The following is a 21,061-nucleotide window of genomic DNA, read 5'->3' as shown; positions in this document are numbered from 1 at the left end:
CTTTCCCAGCTTCAGTCCCTCCAGCATCCTGAGCCTGTTAGATTGCAGCATTCAGTATGGTATGCCTATTTTATCTCAAAGCAGCTGCAGAAGCTCTCAGATTGAGCCTGTTTACAGTCCTTTGGGGGAATCAGAGGGAGCTTTCTTTGCACATCGTGCATGAGCCTGTGCACAAATAATTGGGAACTATATCTGCAGTCTTCCAGTTCATACATATATACCACAGTTTGGCAATAGCTGTGGCATACAAAATAGAATCTGTTATACAGGAATAGCTGTAATATTGAAATGGAAGGGCTTAAATTACTTTATAAATCTCAAAGCCTCTGATGATAGCACTAATAAGGCTCCCTTATTGTTAAATGCAGCTAGGCTTTATACCTCTGAAATATCCCAGTATAGATTCTAGTCTGTTAGTAAAGTATCCTACAACCTTCCATTGGTGTTAGTAATCCTTTTTTCAGAGGTGCGGTTGAGCCAGAGCTTGTCCTTTCCTTAAAGCAAAAGGGGATCACATCATAAGTGCTGCTTCTTTCTCTATTAGCAAAGCACTGATTTTGTGGAGCAGTAACCTCTGTTCTCAGTCTGAAAGTGTATGACAGTTCTCCAAATAAACAGAATGTTTTCAAAGCATTGTGGTTGACCTTTGTGTGAGTGCTTAAAATGGATGCACAGGCCTAAGACTTGGTATTGAAATTATTTTCCAAGATTTTAATGTTGGTTTGATCTGAAGAGATCTCCTTACCTTATTCTAAAGCATCTGTTTAAAGTGACAGCTAGAAATGTGTTACTGGGAGGGTTGTGCTGCTTCTACTGATACCAAAAGGCTGTTCAAGAGCCTGAAGGGCTCCCATAGTCTTCTCCAAGGGCTCAAAAAGAACAGCAAAGGAAAAAAAAAAAAAAAGAGAGAGAAAAAAAAAATACTACAACACTACTATAGGGTATAGGTTCCAGCTGATATTTTCCTGTGCCACATTGCAGGTTTTGTAGTTGGTGACATTACAACAGAGATTCTTTCAGGGGCTCTGTGACTTGAAATGGTAAGTGGCTGTTCTAGGCATCCTTCTGACCTAAAACCTTATTTAATAGGAGTTACAAAGGACTTGTTCCTTATGTTCATATGTCCCAGTGTTCCTGCCACTGTCATACTTATGATGTGGGACTTTTTTTTTTTTTCAGAATTATAGTAGTTAGCTGACAAATACTTCATTGTTTACTACTAATAACAGACAGTATACATAAGGGGCAAAAGCTAGAAAACAATGTGAAAAAAACTGAATGAAGACAAAATAAAAGAACCATATTGGAAATTAAGTCCTCTGAATTAATAATAAAAGATTTCTTAAGACATTCTTTTAACAAGTTTAATACCATTTTGACTGATACAAGACATGCTTCATTTTAGTTCTTTGGTGTTCATTGTTTAAAATGTGCTCATGTGTAAGGAAATGAAAACATTTTTGAACAGAAGCTAAATCATAGTTTTGTTGTGTATTTGGAACACAACAGATAATTAAATCTTCATCAAACTGAATGCAATATTTTGATGTCTAGATAAAACTGCATTGTATCCTGAAGCTGCTGTATTTCATTTCTGTGCAATGTCTTTTCTGTAATATGTACAGTAATGTGGTCTGTCTCCATTACCTATACAATATGCCTTCTTTTTTGAATGATATCTTGAGTATGATGTCATCAGATAACTTCATTGCAACCTCTTAATAAATCGGTTTCCAGGTGTTTAATATTTGTGATATGCTGCATAACCAGCATTTGCAATATTTGCCTTAATCTTATTTGTTTTTAATCATTCCTGTCATCACAAGGTAAGATATTGCAGCATACAGCCAAAGCTATGTAGAACACTATTCATTTCTTGAGAGCTGGAGTAATGTTTTTTCCAGTGCTTTTTTGTTTAGTTACATTTATTTTTCTGAATGGGATACATGAAAAAAAATAAAGCATAATTCTGCTGATTAAAAAAAGAAAAATGCTACAAACTTTCAGCATGATATTAACCAGAAGATGGCATGTTGTTTTCCCTCACTCCTTTTTCTTTATTAATTATTAACAACTGCCTTTCTCCTTTTTCTGTTTTTTCAGTTAAAGGATCAAGAAAGTTAAGTCTGCCAACAGATCTTAAGACTGATCTTGGTACGGTAGGCGAAAGCCAACAGTTTTAAACTTCCTTACATTCATTGGCAAAACATTTTACCAACTGATCCATGAGATAACACAATAACCTTGGAGGCTTTGTCTGAAAAGGCTTTCTAAAAACCACCTATTAACCCATACAGTTCTGTTGGCAGCTCTCAGCATTTTGCTTGTTTAATATTCATTTATTTTATGTAGATACATTTTGCTAATCATTACACACTGTGTGTGTAATATTTTGTTACGAAGTGGCTCCAGAACTTTTGACACTCCTGAAGCATTATAACTGGTTGTCAGTTATGTTTTTCTCTGCCTATAACACCCAATGCATGCGCTAGTCTATTTCTTTATTTAACATACAAATTCCGTGCCACGGCAGTAATAAGATAGTTGAACGTGTATATTTTATGGTGTTTTTGAGCTCTGCGGATGTCAGATCAAAAATCACTCGTTTCTGTCTCAGACTTAGCTAACTGTTAAGTATACTGTCATAACCTTTTTCTCAATCCTTCTTCAATTTTTCAGTGGAAAAGCATAGTAAGTGAAAGCGGAAGTTTCACCTCAGAAACCTAAAATGTAATTAATATCTTGCATAACCCAAAAATGTTTGGGGCAGATCATGCCCTCTTAAATATTCACATAAACAGAATCACTCCTGCCTTTTGGGGCAGAGTGCATGGTTAACAGAAAGATTTTTATAATTGTTTTTCAGTATCAAGGAGTCCTTTTTGGTTTTGCTCTCATGGGAAGTTTCTCATGTAAGATGACTGAAAAAGCTGTGTAGTCATGCCACATTACTTTGAATGTCTTTTTAGAGATAGAAATTAAAGATGGATCACATTCTTACATAATGCAGCTGAACTTAATTTCTGTCACTAGGAATCTTGTGCATGTATAAACCAATGTAACACTGTTCCCCAAGGCAAAAGTCAGGGTAATAAACATGTCTTCTACATTATAAATGATGGAGGAACGTAGAAAACTGTTAATAGCTCCTGATAATGGCTAAGTAAATAAATGCTGCAAGATCATTGGGAAATCCAGACCAGATTATGCAGATTTCAGTGTACAGAGTGAATTAGTTGAAATAATTTACTCCATCATTAACAGTAATGTTTGAGATACTAGGAATGTAGGTATACACCCCCAAAAAATTGAGTGGAAAATTATAATACCAGTTCTCAAGGAGAGATGCAGGCAGCTATAGACCTGTAAAATTATTTTTATCACTAAATAAATGGGCAGCTATTAAGAGGGAAGGTGAATATATAGAGCACTAGGATAGCCATAGAGCAGGATCTAAAGCTAAACTACATTCCATAGGTGGGACTTTGCTTTCTTAGTATTATTTTTAAAAGATCATTTTGAAGGACACATAGCATAAAATAGATGTGTATTATGTTAGCACATCTGAAAGATCTGAAGCATAACCCAAGAAAAAGATAAATTTAATGTGTAAAAGACTGGAATTAGAGGTATTTAGCAAAACAAGAAACAAATTTACGTAACTAGAAGTGGTGAGGGCTTTACTGTATAACATGAGAATTAATACTAAGATTTTATTCTGGTCAACATCTTGAGACACAACTTTCAGGTTACATATCAGAGGAAAAAATGCCTTACCCACAGCTTTTCAGCAGTCATGCTGGGAGCTGGACAATGTTGTAAGCATTGCCTAGAATATACTGAAAAACTAAAGGCAGTTTTATGTTAAAAAATAAAAAATAAAAAAGGCACAAGGATTGGGAAGCAGGACAGCAATGTACAAAGAAAAGCTGTAAATTCAACCTAAGAGTATAAGAAGCATGAAGATCCATCCTAAGTATGGCAGATGTAGGGAATTCTGAAGATTAATGGAATTGTTATGGTTTAAATTGGACAGCAGCTAAGCACCACACAGCCATTCGCTCTCTTCCATGACCTCTGAAGTGGGATGGGGGAGAGAATCAAAAAAGGTAAAAGCACAAGAACTCATTGGTTGAGATAAGGACAGTTGAATAAGAAAAAAAAAAAAAAAAAAAAAAAAAAAAAGTGATGCACAACACAATTGCTCACCACCAGCCAACCAATACCCATCTCATCCCCAGTCAGCACCAGTCCCCCCAGTTTTACTGTTGAGCATGATGCCACCTGGTACAGGATGTCCATTTGGCCATTTGGGGTCAGCTGTCCTGGTTCTGTGCCCTCCCAACTCCTTGTGCATCCCCAGTCCCCTCGCTGGCAGGGCAGCACAAGAAGCTGAAACGTACTTGACTCAGTGCAAGCACTGCTCTGCAACAACTAGAGCATTGGTGTGTTATCAGCTTTATTCTCATCCTAAATCTAAAATATGGCACCATACCAGCTGGTAGGAAGAAAATTAACTCTATCCCAGCTGAAACCAGGACAGGAATGTATAATCGTATCCATGATTTCAACAGTCCTGTTTCTCCAATTACCTGTTCTCATTATTTTTGAATAATGTAGAACAAGTTCAAAATAACCTAAAAATAAGCAGAAGGTCTGTTTCAACATCCTGCAGAAACTGGTAGATCTCCTTTCATTTCAAAAATTTCTTACAGAATGGGAGGTATTACCAAATTTTCACTTAAGCATTTGTTTGTTATTACTACTACAGTTATTGGGTACTTTGTACTCCTATGATCAGGAAGCCTGATAGATTGCTAAGGTTGAAGCATATGGAAGCAGCATTCAATGTATAAGCTGCCGATTAATCGTGGCTAATCAACCGCCAAAAGCAGCTTTTTTTTAAAAAAAAAAGAAAACAAAGTACCCCCCGCGGGGGGGGGGGAGGTTAATAAAAGAAAGAAAGAAAGAAAACAAAAATCTTGTTTTAGTTCTGCTCCTTGACTCCCTTAGAAGGGCAGAAGATTCTTGTTAATTATTCGGGTCATTAAAACTGTGCTGAATTAAAGATAGCTTATTTTGCAACTGGCTGGAAAGCCTTTTTTTAATGTAAGGAACTAAATTTAAATGAGAGTTCCTGGAAAAGGTGATAAATAATGTCTGTATTTCATTTACATCTGTTCCAAAATGTCCTGGCTACACTTGTAGAGCTTATTAGGGATTATTTATCCACTGCTGCCTGTTGTCTGAGATCGTACCTATAGTCTTAATATTCAGGGGATAAAAATGCTGTCTGGCCCACGCTTGTATTACAGGTACTGCAGTCACCACTTTCAAATGGTAAGATACTGCACATCCATCCTCTTGGCTCTGGCTCACGGGTTTTTCTGGAGTGTTGATACATTGCCTGCTTTCAGCACCAACTGTAGCTAATTGGGAAATACATTATCGTTTGGCAGCTTACAATTCTGCTCCCTTGTTAGGATGTGGTTCATGTAATGTCCTTGCTTTCACTTTGTTTTGAATTAAAATAGTAGAGGTTAAATCTATTTCGTGTGGAGGTGCTATCGCTGATGGCACTAGCTTAGAGGGTTGTTTTCTAGTATTTAAAGGAGTAACATCTGATTCCATGACTGAGGGTGTCTAGTTAAACCTTGTCAGGATTTTCGTGATTTAAAGGTATGTTGGGACTCTGCATTGACCTTTGTATGACTGGTAACTTAGCTGACCTCAATATCTTTTTATTTTGATGTAGTGATTATTATCCTTCATGGCTGAGGAACTTGTCATATCTGTGGATACCATACCTCCATACAGAAACGTGGGAACATGTCATATATGGAAAGACATTATAACTTCTTGATAGTTTTAGCTACTACAAATCTGTAACCCAAATGGTGATTTGGATTGTCTAGAAGGAAGTAATGTTGTTGCATATACCATACAGTTTCTCCATTAGTCTTCAGATGCAGCTCAGAATGACAGTGTCTTTATTTTGAAACCTAATCCTGTTTCCCAAAAGTTTTCTGAAAAGATGATCTATGTTTCCATGAACTGTTGCAGTGAAATGAATTATGAGGATAATCCTAATCAAAGTGGGGAATCTGGGCTAGATATATACAATTGCTTTCATATGAAAGTTTTCAAACTTTGCTTCACCAGCCACTTCAAGCATCAGCTTGTATGTTTCTCTTCTGCTCATTTCCTTAAAACCTTTTAAAGTTCCCAGGTGATCATAGGGAGTTAGACACAATCACCAACTAAAAATCAAGAGACTCAGTGACCATCCATTTTTATTTAATTCCTCTGAACAGATGGTTTCACTGCATGAATTTCTGCTATCACCTAGCCTTTAGTAGACAAAGAACTAAAGAAAATGCAAATAGAGACAGACATTTTTCTTTCCTCTAAGATGTGATCTTCAAAAAATTAATATAATTTCCCATGCTTTCTGCAGATGTTTGTAAGCACTGAATGAATTCTTAGCCTAGCTCAAAGATAATGTCTCCCATTTTATACAGAAGTGAGAAACTAGACAGAGTACCAAACAAGCTCAAATTTTTCAAGATTTGGGAAATGTTTTCTGATGCAGAGGTCCAAAAGCTTTGATTCTGAAAGTTGACTTCATAAAACACAATTGTAAGAGTCAGACAAAGAAGCTTTGGTTATAACTCTGTATTCCATTTTATGCTGTGTATGTTCCACCAGGTTTGTGGAATCTGTTTGATTTTTCTTTCCTCAAATATTAATGCATATAATAATGTAACTGTAGTATGAAAATATGCAGCATTTGATGCCTTTGGATTTCATTAAAAGGAAAGTGTCACTTTCTGGATGCTCTTAAGCCTGTGAAGCAGCAGCTAGATGCCATAAAGAAGACCTCATTTTTATTTTAAAGATGAGCAGTAGATTTACAACAATTCCTGCCTTACCCTTTCACAGTAGTTTACAGCAGACATTATTAGATTCATAATAGACGTTGCTTTCTAGTCAGTACTTCTCAAACTGCCTCAGTTGCCTCAGGACAAACATCATGCATTCATCTGGCAAAATTTTGAAACTTTTAATCTTTTTTTTTTTTTTTTTTTTTTTTTTTTTTTTTGCTTACTGCCTGGTTGATTTTAAGTGGAGCATTCTCTGCTAGTTTTTCTGGCTCTTGATATGTAGGGCTTTTTTGCAGGGCCAAAGAACATTTGTGAAAATTCAAAATCACCATAATTTTGAGTTTCTTTCCTCCTTGGTCTGACATATTTAGAAAAGGCAATCCAGACATCTAGCTTTAACACTGCTTTGTTTGAATTACTTGACAGTGTACATTGAAAATGATATGTATTTTTATATGCAGAGGAACTCATGGACTGTCCAGTGTAGGTCTCCTCCTAGAAGGGCAAAGTAATTTCTGTTCATTTTTGGGTCTGAAAATACCACTGAATTGAGGAGTCATCTGAAATCTGCTTGTAGTTAGAATTATAGCATAATTAAGGGATTTCTAGAGGCTGTCTAGGCTATAGCCCTGATCAAAGCAGGTCTGTCAGTCCTGACCTACCAGGTCCAGCTGAGACTAGAATGTCTGCAAGAACAGAGATTCTGCAACCCATTCCAGTTTTTGACTGCCCACACAGGAGGAGAAACCAAAACAAAACTTTCTCCTAATATCTAACCAGTATTTCCCCTGTTCCCCTGTTCCAGCTTGTGTCCTTTGCTGTTATTTGATCACTGTGCACCTCTGAGAAGAGTCTGGCTTCATCTTACCTGTATACTCAGATCAGGTAGTTACAGACAGCAATAAGGTTGCTATTGAGCCTTCTCTTCTTAAGGCTGGGGGATAAAAAGTATTTCTCAGCTTCTCCTCTTACACTGTGTGTACCAATTTCCTTATCAGGTTGGTGGACCTCTGCTGAACTCACTGCTTTATGTCAATATCTTACTTGTAGTGGGGAGACCAAAACTGTACAGTACCTGAGATGCAGAATGACAAATGCCAAAAAGAGGGGAAGAATTACATCCCTCAAGCTGCTGGCTATGCTCTCATTGATACATTCAAGGATGTGGTTTGCCTTTTTTGCTGCAAGTTTGATCTTTGTTAAGATGAAAAATATTGTGGCTGGGACTAATGGCTTCTACTTTTACAGAAATGTTTTTAAACATTTGGCTTCCCTGCAATTTCACATTATTGGTTTGGGATTTTAAAAGAAGTCTTTCATCTGTCAAAGGTCAAGTGTATGACAGCACTAATTTCTTCCTAAATTAAGTGAGAGAAAGTTTATGGTCAAACATTTTTTAAAGATGACCTGTATTAACTGATATATTAGTACTCTGCCAGTCCAATTAACCAGAAGGAAAAAAAAAAGGAACAAGAGCTGATCAGCAGGTTAACTCTGTTGACTATCACAGCATAATTGGCATGTGTTATAGTTGTATTTCAAATGCAGAAAAGTGCTGTGTTCTGACTTCTAATGCTCCCAGATTTAAAATAAATAAATAAATAAAATCAGATTTATGATGTATATTGGAGATTTAACAAGCAAGTTCGTAATTTAGAGGAAAGGTAAGTACTTAAAATTATCAAAATGCAACTGTAACTGAAGCGTTTATAATTGATATAGTTAAATGTAGTCATGAATGAAAAGTAGCAACATCTGTTTGTTAAATGATGCCACCAAATAAGCAGTTAAGGTCATCATACTTTTAAGAGTTGATAATAACAACAGGATACTCAACTGGTAGGCTAACAACATAATAGATACTCACTGTTCCGAAGTTCTCTGGTTTTACTTGAAGAAGTGTTCCTTACTGAGGACTTTCAAAGGTAAGTCATTTTCCTCTGTTTTCAATAAATGCAAACATATGTACATTATTCTTGCATTCTGTGGTCTCTGTACACTTTTCAGGATGTGATACTCTCAGCAGCTTTTTCAGGCCAGCAATCAAAATCTGGGGCTACACATAGACTTAGCAAACCTGCCTGCACCCAAAGGTCCTCTGCAGTAATCTGATGTGGCATTAGGCTCTCACATACACTGTCATCTGTAGGCAGAGACTTAGGCATGAGACAAATGGTCCTATCACCTTGTTGGGACTTAGAACAACATCCACAGTCTTAGCAACTGTGTACAAGCAGAAGAATATGTAAAAACTAGAACTTTAAATCAGAAGTTATCTAGCATACGATCTGCTTTTGCAGCATTAAAATAAAAATGAGCAATTGTTACTAGTATATTAATTACAATAAACTGCCATCTGTCAAAAATCTACAATGCATAAGGTTAACAAGATTTTTAAAACTTTGTTTTTTGTTTTTTGTTTTTTTGTTTTTTTTTTTTTAGAATTGTTTGCTGCATAAAAAATTTATGCAAACTTGTTTATACTTGGAATGGTTTATATGACAAGGTCTGCATCTCTATTGAGCACTTGCAAGCAAATCATTTATATACTAACATCTATGGAGTGGACTGTAAATTATACTGGCATACAATCGAGAACACTTTGGACAAAAATCAAAACTTTGCACCCCAAATAACTGTGAATAGCAGATACATAGCTTGCTAATAATGTGGCAAAATGAAATGCTACCTGCTTCATTTCTTTCAAAGCTAATGATGTAAAAATTATGTATAACTTAGTGTGAGATGGCAAAATAAGACAGGTCAACAACAACAAAAAAAAAATCTGAGGGGTAAATAACCCTGTTGGCATTTCAGTATTTCAAGGTAAAAATTATGTCTGAAGAGATCTGTAATGTTTCCTAATGTGGGTAAGCAGAATTGAGCTCATTGATGTTCTGCCTTTTGTTTACTGTTAAGTAATTAGATAAGGAAGCTAGCTCTAAAGAGGCATTACAAGTAAGTGCAGCAGTGCTACCTCAATTATTTAAGATATTTTTACCTCTAGTTAAAAAGAAAGATTTTTTTTTTTATATCTGGAGAAAAAGACAAAACCTTGAAAATCATTATGACATAGCTTTTCAGGAGAATCTGGTTAGAATAAACTACAACTACATTTATTGTAATAATCTTGCACTTTGTTAATTCATATTGGATGGAAAGGTAAGTTTTGTTTAGAAAGTCTCCAGCTGACATATGCCATGTCTTATTTTTGTCATGTTCAAGCTGAAAAAATGTTTCCAGCCCAACCTCTTTGAAAAGGTTTAATTTTCAAAAACAGAGAATTAAAAACAGATTTTTTTCAACCTGAAAACAAAATTGCAATGCTCCTAATATGGGATGTGCAGGACTGGTTGTTACCCGAGTTAGTCACTCGGTCATCCACCCTACTTGCATGTTTCAGTGTTGTCCTCTATGCAGCGCCGTATGTATAATGTTTCATGATTGTTTCAGAACAAATTCAAGTTTTCTGTCTGTGTTTCCCTGTTCGTTGCACAAAGCGTAGCAACAATTTCTGTTAAGTTGTTGTTGAGGTACACTGAGTCCTGTCTACTTTCTGAGACAGTCCAGTAGTGTGATGTTACATGATCACTAGAAATTCAGCAGAAGAATCTGAGGAATAGAGTTAGTTCCAAGCAGTCTGAAATTTTCACACCTGGGGAATTTTTCACTTTGTTCTCAGGGAACAAAGGTAAATTTGTTTTTAGAATTGAACTGCCAGGTTATTAGGATAAAGTTAATGTAGAGGTGATGTTGCAACAAACAGTAATATATTCTTAGCATTCCTCATTAGATATTGTTTATTTTGTATTTTGGTTTAATTGTTTGTAACTGTTGGCATAAATGTTGATTCTGGAAGGGACTCTGTCAATGACAACATACTTAAAATGCTGTGAAGTGGTTCAAAATGTGTTATTCTCAGAAAATAAAACCTGTTCACATTTCTTTCAGAAAAATGGTGATGCCTGGGATCAAGTGCATTATAGGAGCCTGTTACCATAAGGGGGATACTATTCTATTACACAAGGCAGTATATTGTAATGGCAGTGTGTTATCCTCTTGAGTGTGGACCTAAATGTACTATCCATGTGGCAATAGTGCGATTCATCCTTACTCTTCCAACTGAAAAGGCACAATGGTAAATACATGTATTTGTTGGCAGAACGTCTGCACCAATATCTTCTGCTAGGTCTCACATCTCCTCTCTTTCCTGGCTGACAGAACTGCACCAAGAGGAAACTGTGATCCTGACTTTGGAAGGGATTTACTTTTAAGAATAATATGTTAAAAGTTTAAGGTGTGCTCTGTATTCTCACACTACTTTTATACAACTTTTGCTTATGTGCAACCTTGAGACTGTCCTTCAGACTGTCCTTCAGGCTATTTGTACAGTTATGTGAGGTCTCTTTTTAGTTCATCTAAATGTGTATCTCTTTGCTGTGTAAAGAAAAAAGCTGTTAGTCACACATAATCATTACCTAATCTCTCATTTATTGATAACACACAAAAATCCCCAAATAGAAACTTCAGAAACTATAGACTTTTCCTCCTTTTAACAGCGTAGACTGTAGTCCTTAACACTTACTGAAGAAATTCTCTGGGACTTTCTCATTTTTCGTGTTCTTTCTGCGCCATATTAAAGCAGCTCTCTCTGTTCCTCTTGCCTGCTCTTTTGTTGATTACTTTCTTCCTATTGAGGAGGTTGGAACCTCCCTCAGATCACTAGTCAGAACTGGTTTTCATCTAGTTTTTGTGTGAATTTATCCCTTTGTTAGAACTGAAAAACAATGATCTTTCTTACCATTTCTTTAGGTTTGTCATTTCCAGTGTAACAACTTTCTAGACAGCAACTGAAAAAATCATGTTTCTCCTTTCTTACTGATATTTTTAGTACATTTGGTTTTAACAGAGATTCAGCTTTTCTCTGGCCCCTTTTGCTTTTTGCAAAGGTCGCCAAGTAGTTTAAAGCAGTTGTGTGACAAGGCAGGTTGTGTCACATGTGTTATTGTATATCAACTAAAATTAGCATGTCCATGTATATATAATATGCTTCAGGTCTATGTAATACTCCTCAGAAGAATCAGATTAAATTTGAGGCTATCCAGCAGGCTTGCTCTGCCATGTTGCACACTGCATCTCTCATAAGGCATCTCTCAGTAGTTCCATCAAGTTCACAGTAACTCATGTCTTGCAGTATGGGGTAATTTTCTATAATTACTTCCAATGGGTTTGCATGAGCCTTACATGTTTAAATTAATAAGTGGAATAGCTGTTCCTGAGCCCTGGCGATTTAGTTCACTATCCACAAACAGGAGAAAAGGGTGCTGCCCAGGTAGAGTGGAGTGGCTGTCACACAGTGTGGTGACTGCTTCAAGGAGAAGCTCTGCTGAGACAGCATGCCCAGATACAGTAAATCCAGTACTTGCTCCTGGGATCCAGGACCAGTAGGGAGTATAATGCAAATTCCCTTGGCCTCATGGGGTATACTCAGATTCAGTTAAATCTCAGCTAGGGTCGTGTGGTGCCAGTGGCAATGACATCTATGAGAAGGGAGAGGAGGAGATGACAAATGTGGTTGTGGAAAGGAGTAGAAAAGAGAGGAGGGCTTTTTGTGCGTTTTTTTTTTTCCTAGGCAACTTAATTTATCCCTTCTCCAAAATAAGAGAGATTTAGGAGCTGTTGCACTGTTACATCAAAGGCACAAAAGCACTGCTTCTTAAGTACTGTTAGTATCTCCAGTTTCAACTGGTGTTCAGTATCAACTGATATTTCTGATGTGAGAAAAGCCCCAGTGACCCAATGACAAAGGCAGTGAGCCAGAAAACAGAAAAGCTTCAGTGTTGTTCTTCCTTACACGTAGAATAAAGCTGGTCTTTACAAAGTCTTTACAAGCTTTCTCTATCTGTTATTTGGGGTGACTGGAAGACGTCTGTTTATTGCAAAGGAAGATCACATGATTCAGGTCTCAAAAAGCTAGAAAATCATTGCAGTCATTTTGGTAAAGGGTGGTAGCATGAGCATCCTCACAGTTTCCCTTACGAAGTACACTGTAGGAAATTGCTATTGTTTTTTCATCTCGCTTTTCTTGTACAGTTTTTTTACATACTATGCAGTAAGGAACCTTTTCTTAAATAGTACATAACTATTCTTCAGAAATGTTTCATATCATTAAGCTTATACCATAAAAATATGCACGTAGTTCCTTTGTAAATGTGCACTGGATTTATCTGCTTGATTCTTATCAACTTCTCAGCAAAAATGTTGTAGTTCTACTTCCCAGAATTACGTTTTTTTTTTTCAATGTCTTTTTTTCCTTTTTTTATTAAGATTTGCAGAGCTGTATTGCTTCTTGATGTATAGTTGAGAAATAATATCTAATCAGAATAACATAATTGTGTTTAAGTATAGAAGTGTGTGTCACTGATCACTAAACTCCCCCTTCCACTCCTTGTTCTAGCATTCACTAACGTTTCACCAACTTCAGTATTTGAAGGATGTCCCTGCAGCTGATTTGTTCTCTACACAGGAACTGGCTTTGCTTATTGAGAAAGACAACTAAAGGGATTTAGGTGCCCAGAAGCTGTTGATTATTTGTTTAATTTTGGCCTGTGAAGATAAACTGAGACAAGCAAGAGTACTAAAAAAAAAATGCAGAATTTAACTTAAAATACAGCACAGTGAATAGGGGTTGAGACAAATTGTGTCCATTCTGTACAATGTTCAGGAAAAGGGACTCACAAATACTGTTGATGTTTCTATAGAATATGATTCTTTTTTACTCTGTTATGTTCCTCACCACTTCCTAGGATCCCCTTGGAGATAATTAGATATCATGCTGAAACTCCTTCACACAAACTGAATTTTGAAGAAAGGAAGCAGCTGGATGAGGATCTATCTTTTGCTGAGGTTGAACAGTCAGCCTGTGCCCTTGAACAAAGCCCTGATCTCAAAGGACATTCTGCTGAAATATATGAATAGTTCCAGTATATGTTGGAAAATTTCCTAAATATAACTTGAATGAATCATCCACATCAGTTTGATATCTGCTGTTACCACAGTTAATAGCTATGTATTAAGAAACATGATGGGAATCATGAACGTTGTGTCTCCTACAGAGCCGTTTCATTATAGATACTCAATCTTAGTATAGACACTAATTGCTTTCTAAAATATAATTCTGAACAATTCTTTCCTGTTTTGTTCATCGAGACAGAACTGCTTTCACAAGTAAAGGACATGATTTGCACGTTAGAAGACTACGTATAATAGCACACTATGTGCTGTATTCAGTATAGAATCTGTTTTATCATCAGAACGTAGAAATAGCTTTTCATTGTGTACAGTGGTGCTATCATGGCATGGTAACAAAGAAACTAATTTTTCTTGGTATATTAAAATTCATATTTTCCTTGGATACAATAAAAGTTGACGAGAATTATGATATACTGAATATACTCATATATAGAAGCCTAAAGGCTAATTCTGAGATATAAATAATCTGACATTTAAAATGGGGGTAGAAACTTCAAGCTCACCCTTACCTATAGTATTGAGCTTTCCTTGTTTTGAATAGCTGACCAGCTGTTTACTTAAATTAATAAGTATGGATTATCTGCTCAGCAAAAATAAATCAGTTATATACAGGTGTGTATCTTTTCATAAGCTGCAGGGAAAATTGCATTCAGTAATTCTTCACCTCATATTTGTGTACCTGATGTGAGGGGAAGTATAGTATCGTATGAATGTGTTGTAGTCCATTGATCCCATCCAACCCACCCTAAAATCTGATCTAAGCCTTGCTCAGTGGATTGTTGTGGTTTAAAGATCTGTTTTCAGTGATGAAGAACAAATGTAGGCAGCTTTTCAGGCAACTGTGTTTTGTTCCCTGCCTCATCAGATGGCAGCAGGTGCTGTGCTGATTGACCACGGCCTCTAGCAGGGATCCAAGGACTCAGCCTCTCATCTTTAGTTCTGTAGCAGACAAACATATTGTTCAGCAGTCATTTTCTTTAGCAGTAAGATAAATCTATGTGGGATATAAAGAATAATTTAGCAATATTATGGTTAGTTTTATAATTGTCAGAAATAGGGGCAGTTAAATACCTGTGTCATCGCAGCTTCTAGGCAGGAAGGGAAGTTGTCCAGCCCAATCTTGCAGTAAATTACACTTGCAGTTCTTTATGAGAGCAAAAAGGAAAGAGAATTTTCAAATTTATTTGCTATCTAATAGGAGACACAACATCAAGGATGACAGTGTTACCCGCCTTATCTTGACTACCTGTGCACAGAGGTCAATAAAATGCTGTGGGATTTGCAGCTGTAAGAATGGGTACCAGTTCTATATCCCTCAATTTATTTCAAAATATACCTTAACGATATGGTGATTATTCTTACATATATGCGCTGCATTGATAAAACAAACAAAAAAGGTTACTCTCAGAAGATCTAACTTAACCCATTCTTAAATATCAGCACTAACATCTCTCCTCCATTCTGAATTTTGCGAGCTGGCACTTTACCTAGCACATTTTGCATTCACTTTCCAGATCACGTGAATGGTCACTGTACAAGTCCAACATCCCAGAGCTGCAGTGCAGGAAAACGACTTTCCAGCGCGGACGTCTCAAAAGCAAACCGCCGAGGGCCTGGGAGGCCCCCCTTTAGAAAGGCGCAGTCTGCAGCCTGCATGGAGATTTCCCTCCCAGTCACCACAGAAGGTGGGTGGCAATGACTATTTTGCTAGGTATCTGTGAATTTCTCACCAGGTGTGGAAGTGATTAAATTTAGCATGATCCTTGTCCTAGTCATTGCCCTGAACTGCTGTCTTCATCTGACTGTTTAGAATTAGAACAACCCCTGTGTGTTAGTGTTGTTACTAACCAGCCTGCTCCTGAGCTCTGTGCTGCCTAGGGATGCGGTATGCTGAACCTCACCGAACTCTTACAGCTGTCCCCTCGCCTGTACAGGTGGGGTGCTTTGTTCTGGAAAAGCAATTGTTCATAGTGGCTTATGTACAGTAATCGTGACAGCTAGTAGTACTAACGTTTCAAACTCTCATTGTCTCTACTTATCAAGTCTGAAAATGAATAAGATATTTTTAGAATGCAAGTTCAGGCTTTGCATGTATTTATTTACTTATTGGTAGTAAAGACGGTATAAAATTCCACAATCCCTGGCCACCGACAACTGTAAAATTATAGCCCATGATCTAATCAATTTTTGTATTTATAATGAGCTTCTAGTTTTGCTGCTTGAAAAACAGTCTTCAGATCTTGATCTACCTGAGTGAAGAGACTTAATTAAACTTAGAAATATAATGCGGACCACTTATTGCAATACATTGTGCTTAAAACTTACAATCAGCCTATTTTAATTTCAGCAGTGCCAGCTATTTAACTGCAGATTAAAAGCAGGAACATTCAGCTGGTGTTTTCCTTCAGTCTTGGTAGTGTTCCCACTCTGGTATTGGCATCCTTTACCCTTGTCTCCCAAGCTTCCAGCGCCCCCTCATTCCTGCAACAATGCATTGTCTATGCAGAAAAGCTTCAGCCTACCAAAAACTGAAAAGAATAGTATCAAAGTAAATGTTGTAAGACTGTAGTGTTGATTGTGCTAAATTTTGGTAATAGATACACAATAACGTTTAAACAATGTAAGTATCTTTAACACTTAACTCTTTTTAAAGTCCAATTTTTAATTTTAATGAAGATGCAGAATAATTTCTTAAGTGCCTAAGAGATGATAATCTCCTATGGCTATTGTTTGGGCTGTAGCTTGGCCTGAACATGATGCTGTAAGTGAAAGGCAACCAACAATACCATGATTCTACATATTTCTTGTAAGGAGCATATGTATCCTAACATGCCCACCTGCAAAGGTGTCTGCACCACAGAAGTTCTTTATAACTGGAACCTGTTCTCCCTTGTTTTGATTATTATAAATAGAGATAGAGCAAGGGGAATTATTTCACTCAGTGTCTTTTTTTTAATGTAAGTTATTGCAAATACCTTTCTTACTAGTTGCAAATTGCTAGAATGATTTTATTTTCTTTATGGCAATATAAAATATTGAATTCGTCTTCGACCTTTCTTCTGACTGCTGTGGAGGTCACAGAACAAAAATAGGGTCTTCATGTGTGAGACCCAGTAAGAAAATAACCTAATTCATCATGGAGGGGTTCTAAGATACTGTTCTTGATTGAATGGAGGTGCTATCCCAAAGACTGTTGCAGTGTCCTCTGGCATCTCCTTGCATTTGATTTAAGGATACTCCTTACCTACATTGATCCACAGGGTAATAGAGCAAAGCATGGTCAGATGCTCTCTGAAAAATGGTTGTGTTCACTAAATGTGTTACCCTCTTCCAGCTATGTCATTAAGTTTCTGGCAGAAATCATGTCCCATTGCCAGAGGCTATCACACCAGAACAAGACACTAGTGAATGATGGATCATTCGTGCTGTCCTTTTGTGCTTCAGAACAGAAACACTTAACAGCTTTCTACATTGGGTTTACTTTATCCAAATGCCTTTGCACTAAAGCAAAGGAGAAATGCCCACATGATCTATTCTTCTGCCTTTATTAGATGAGTATTAATCTTCTGCAGAGTAACAGGGACAAATACTTGGGAATAGTAACATTTCAACTGAAACTGCTGTTTTTTCAGTGACCATTCAGCCATTGCCTTAGTTTGTATGTAAAACTAGACTGTTTTCACATATCTATATATTATCTCAATGAACTTCTTGTAGTCACAGCAAAATTACACTTTGTAACAATACCAAAGAAACTGCTAGGCCAAGTTGTACCTCATTAGCACAGGTATTTTGTATTTTCCCATGCATGGCAAACATAGCACTGCTTACTGGCATCTGTAGAATAGATCTGGCCTTTAGGAGGATGGTACAGTATCATGGATTCTTCAAAGATGAAGTTGTAAACTGAACAGCAAAAATGTTAAATCACATTGTAGGCTTCATGTAACATATGGTGAAGTGTAATCCTCAAACAATTAGTTATAAGGAGTAATCTGGTTTGCATAGTAAACCTATAAATTTCAGTTTTAACATGGGTTAATTAATGTTGTGTGTGTAAAAAGGGTACTAAAGTAGATTTACAGAGCTCTGAGCTCTTTATAAATTCCCATGCATAAGGGCAGTTTTCGTCTGTGTAATCACCGTTTTTCCTCTATGTGATGATGACGATCATAACACTTTCATCTACTTCTCTTTATGCACCATACAAATATGGTAAGTACCACTGCATATGATAGTTCATAGTGGAAGATTCATCACTACCACAGTAGTTTCAATTGCTTTGTGTTTCTCTGCATTCTATGTAGCACCAAACTCCTCTGCAATACATGTATGCAGATACTGCTGTAATATCGACACTACTTGTATCTAAACTGGCTACAGTACTACACAATCTTTTTATGCTTCTTTTTATTTTCTCTCCCATCCTCCCAGAGTAAGAAGGGTCACTGGCAGGCAGAAGAAGGAACCTACAAACCGCTAAGGTCCCACTGACCCTTGTGTACAAAATGTTTAGTAATACGGTGATACTTTGATGGCATGATAAGGCTTTCTGTGTATCCATATCATAAAAGATTCAGTTTCTACAGCTCATCATTAATTATAATACCTATCGAGTTTGATATTAAAGTATATCTCTTTCTAGAGAGAATCATCTAACTTCCTTTCAGGGACACATTGAAAATTAAGGTGACTTGAAAAAAAGTCCTTTTTAAAAGCATCACCTGTGTCATTGACATGATATTACAAATCTCAGTAAGGTCAATGAAATGACTGTGTTATAGTTCTTTCTGCTGCAAGAAAGAGTCAGACAGAGCCTTTAGAATAATTTATACTAAGATGCAATATTATAGAGTGTGGCTTAGGGTGATCCTTGAGTGTGTGGGTTTGTATGCGCAAACATGCATGTCCCCTGTCAGCAGGTTTATAAACTAAAATATTTTCCTGATGATCTGCATTCTCTCATTAAAGAGAAACCATCTGTCCAACATGTATGAATATTTTGTAGATACCTGTGATATTCGTCTTTTGACTTCTAGCTCTACTAACTGATCTGTCTTGAACGATTGACATTCAGCCATTCTTCATGCATCTTTGATTTCTAGACATATTGTTTTGGCAGGAGGTTGAATTTATTTCTGAAGGTTTTTTTATTGAATAGTATGGTAGAAGGTGATATGATCATTTAAAATTCTTAGGCTGGGGCTAGGGAAAAGGGCAAGGGAGAAGGAAGATAAGAAGTTAAAAGACTTGAGAAAGAATATGCTGAGAATAAAAATTCTCTGCAAAATGTGGAACTGTTTGATCAAAAACTTCTGGTTGGGCTGTTCTAAAGTAAAATAAAACAATTCTCTCTGTGTGAAGAATTTATTGGCTACTTAGGAGTATATGCTGCAATAAATAATGGATTTTTTCACAAGAAGTTGTGTTTTATATTTTCTTTTGGTGAACCAAGATACATATTTTATGTCCTCGCCAGAAGGGTAGTATTTCAGGTTAGCATTTGGTAGGATTTTATTCTTCAACCTGATTAGAATTTTGATTTGAGATTGCTGTCTCAGAAGTACTAAGCACTTTCTATACATAAAGAGAAAATCCTTTGTGTGGGGGTAGATGATTCTTGCCTTTTCTTAAGCTGAGTGCCTGTCTTTGAAGCACGGATGATGCTTGGAGATTTTTTTTATGATTCTTCTAGTTCCTACTCTTAAAACCCCTTCTAAATTGGTTAGATTAAAAAGATAATACATTTTGGTGACTAATCATAAGATATCTGTTAGAATAATCTATCATTCTTCTCACATTGGTTTTCAAAATCAACCTATTTAAATCTGATCTTTTGGTACAATAGGAACTATATTTCCAGCATTTCCATCGAGTACATTTTCAATCAGCCTTCACACACTAAACTTTTCTGATTTCATTTCTGTTAGATGTATTGGTCTTTTCCAGCTCTGGACTCCAACTAGCACCCTGTTTTGCTTGCAAGTGTCTTCACAGAAACATTGAAACAATGATTATATGAACCTTTTGCTTAGCTTCTTTGGGGAAAATATGTATTCCTCCATGGCTTGCCTTCTGTCCTGTGGCACAAATACCAACCAGTCCAGGTGAACAGGCCCAAAACATTTGTTCTTTTTCTGCATAGAAAAATAAAATCTATGTTTCTCTCTAGCTTTTATTGAAATTTTAGATGAAAGAAAACATTGACATTAAAGGATAAAAATAAAATTATTGTGGGAGGGAACTCTGTGTGATTATACTTGTATAGCTGGGTGGGTATGTGGATGTGTGCACAGATACATATGCTGTCATGCACTCCTCATTGCTTTAATAAATTCCTGCTGACTCTGCTATGCATTTCAGATTTGAATTTTATCTGTTTCTGCTTTTTTCAGACATCCTGCTTTTTTAAGCAGTTTGCATTCTCCAAAAGGTTTTCTCTGCCATGACTTGCTGGTTGCCATCAAGAGCCTGTGCTGGCAGACTGACTTTTCTTTCCTTCTCATTGCCTGCATACACACAGAAATTGAAGCAGTCTGTATTTGTCCATGTGTGGTTGTATCATATGTCTTAGGAAGGAAGTAGAGACAGAGTGTTTTCACTTTGAAATTTTGTATTTGGAAATCTATTTTCTCCCAGCATCAGTGATAGAAAACTGTCTTTCTGGGTTTTATTATTTTTTTCCATTATGTGGTTTTTAACTAGTCCGGTTTCACCACCCTAGACTGGAAAGACCATTTAGATCTTTGTACTACAAACTTAACTCTGATCAAGAAATCCTTACAAGGGTTTTGATATGCATTGTAATTTTCTAGGAATGCTAAGAGCAGAGTCTTTGAATTTGCTTTAGTTTTCTTTAAAATAACTCAGTTTCAGTATTTACCTCAGCTTTTGGATTAATTCTTTTGGTTATATAAAGTTAAAATTTGATATAGAGTACTTGAGCTGAAAGAGCTGAGAGCTGGCAAAGCAAACCATTCAAGAATATTTAGCTATTATCTCTAATAACCTTATCAAAAATTCTATGGCAAGTACAATGCAATTTCCATTTTAATGGATCCAGTATACTTTTATACTTGTAGGTTTTCTTTTGAATCTGCGTACTTCTACAAAATGGTTGTAAATTTTTTTCTTGTCAATTATGG

General features: G+C 36.5%; 1 protein-coding gene across 10 annotated transcripts in view; it reads left to right on the top strand.

Moving 5' to 3' along the window:
• The window catches only part of STXBP5L (syntaxin binding protein 5 like), a 202,619-nt gene that overhangs the window by 161,903 nt on the left and 19,655 nt on the right, over positions 1–21,061 (top strand). For 7 of the 10 annotated variants that reach the window (XM_035314746.1, XM_035314751.1, XM_035314752.1 and 4 more), the window contains one exon: positions 15,431–15,601. The exons of 2 other annotated variants lie outside the window; for them this stretch is intronic. In XM_035314746.1, coding sequence (XP_035170637.1) covers positions 15,431–15,601 — 171 coding nt within the window. Of the gene's footprint in view, positions 1–2,103; positions 2,155–15,430; positions 15,602–21,061 lie in introns of all 10 variants that reach the window. One more of the 10 variants, XM_035314748.1, reaches the window with a different exon arrangement.

Source organism: Oxyura jamaicensis, chromosome 1, assembly GCF_011077185.1.
Source record: "Oxyura jamaicensis isolate SHBP4307 breed ruddy duck chromosome 1, BPBGC_Ojam_1.0, whole genome shotgun sequence".
NCBI lineage: Eukaryota > Metazoa > Chordata > Aves > Anseriformes > Anatidae > Oxyura > Oxyura jamaicensis.
This window is presented reverse-complemented; position numbering and strand designations above follow the sequence as displayed.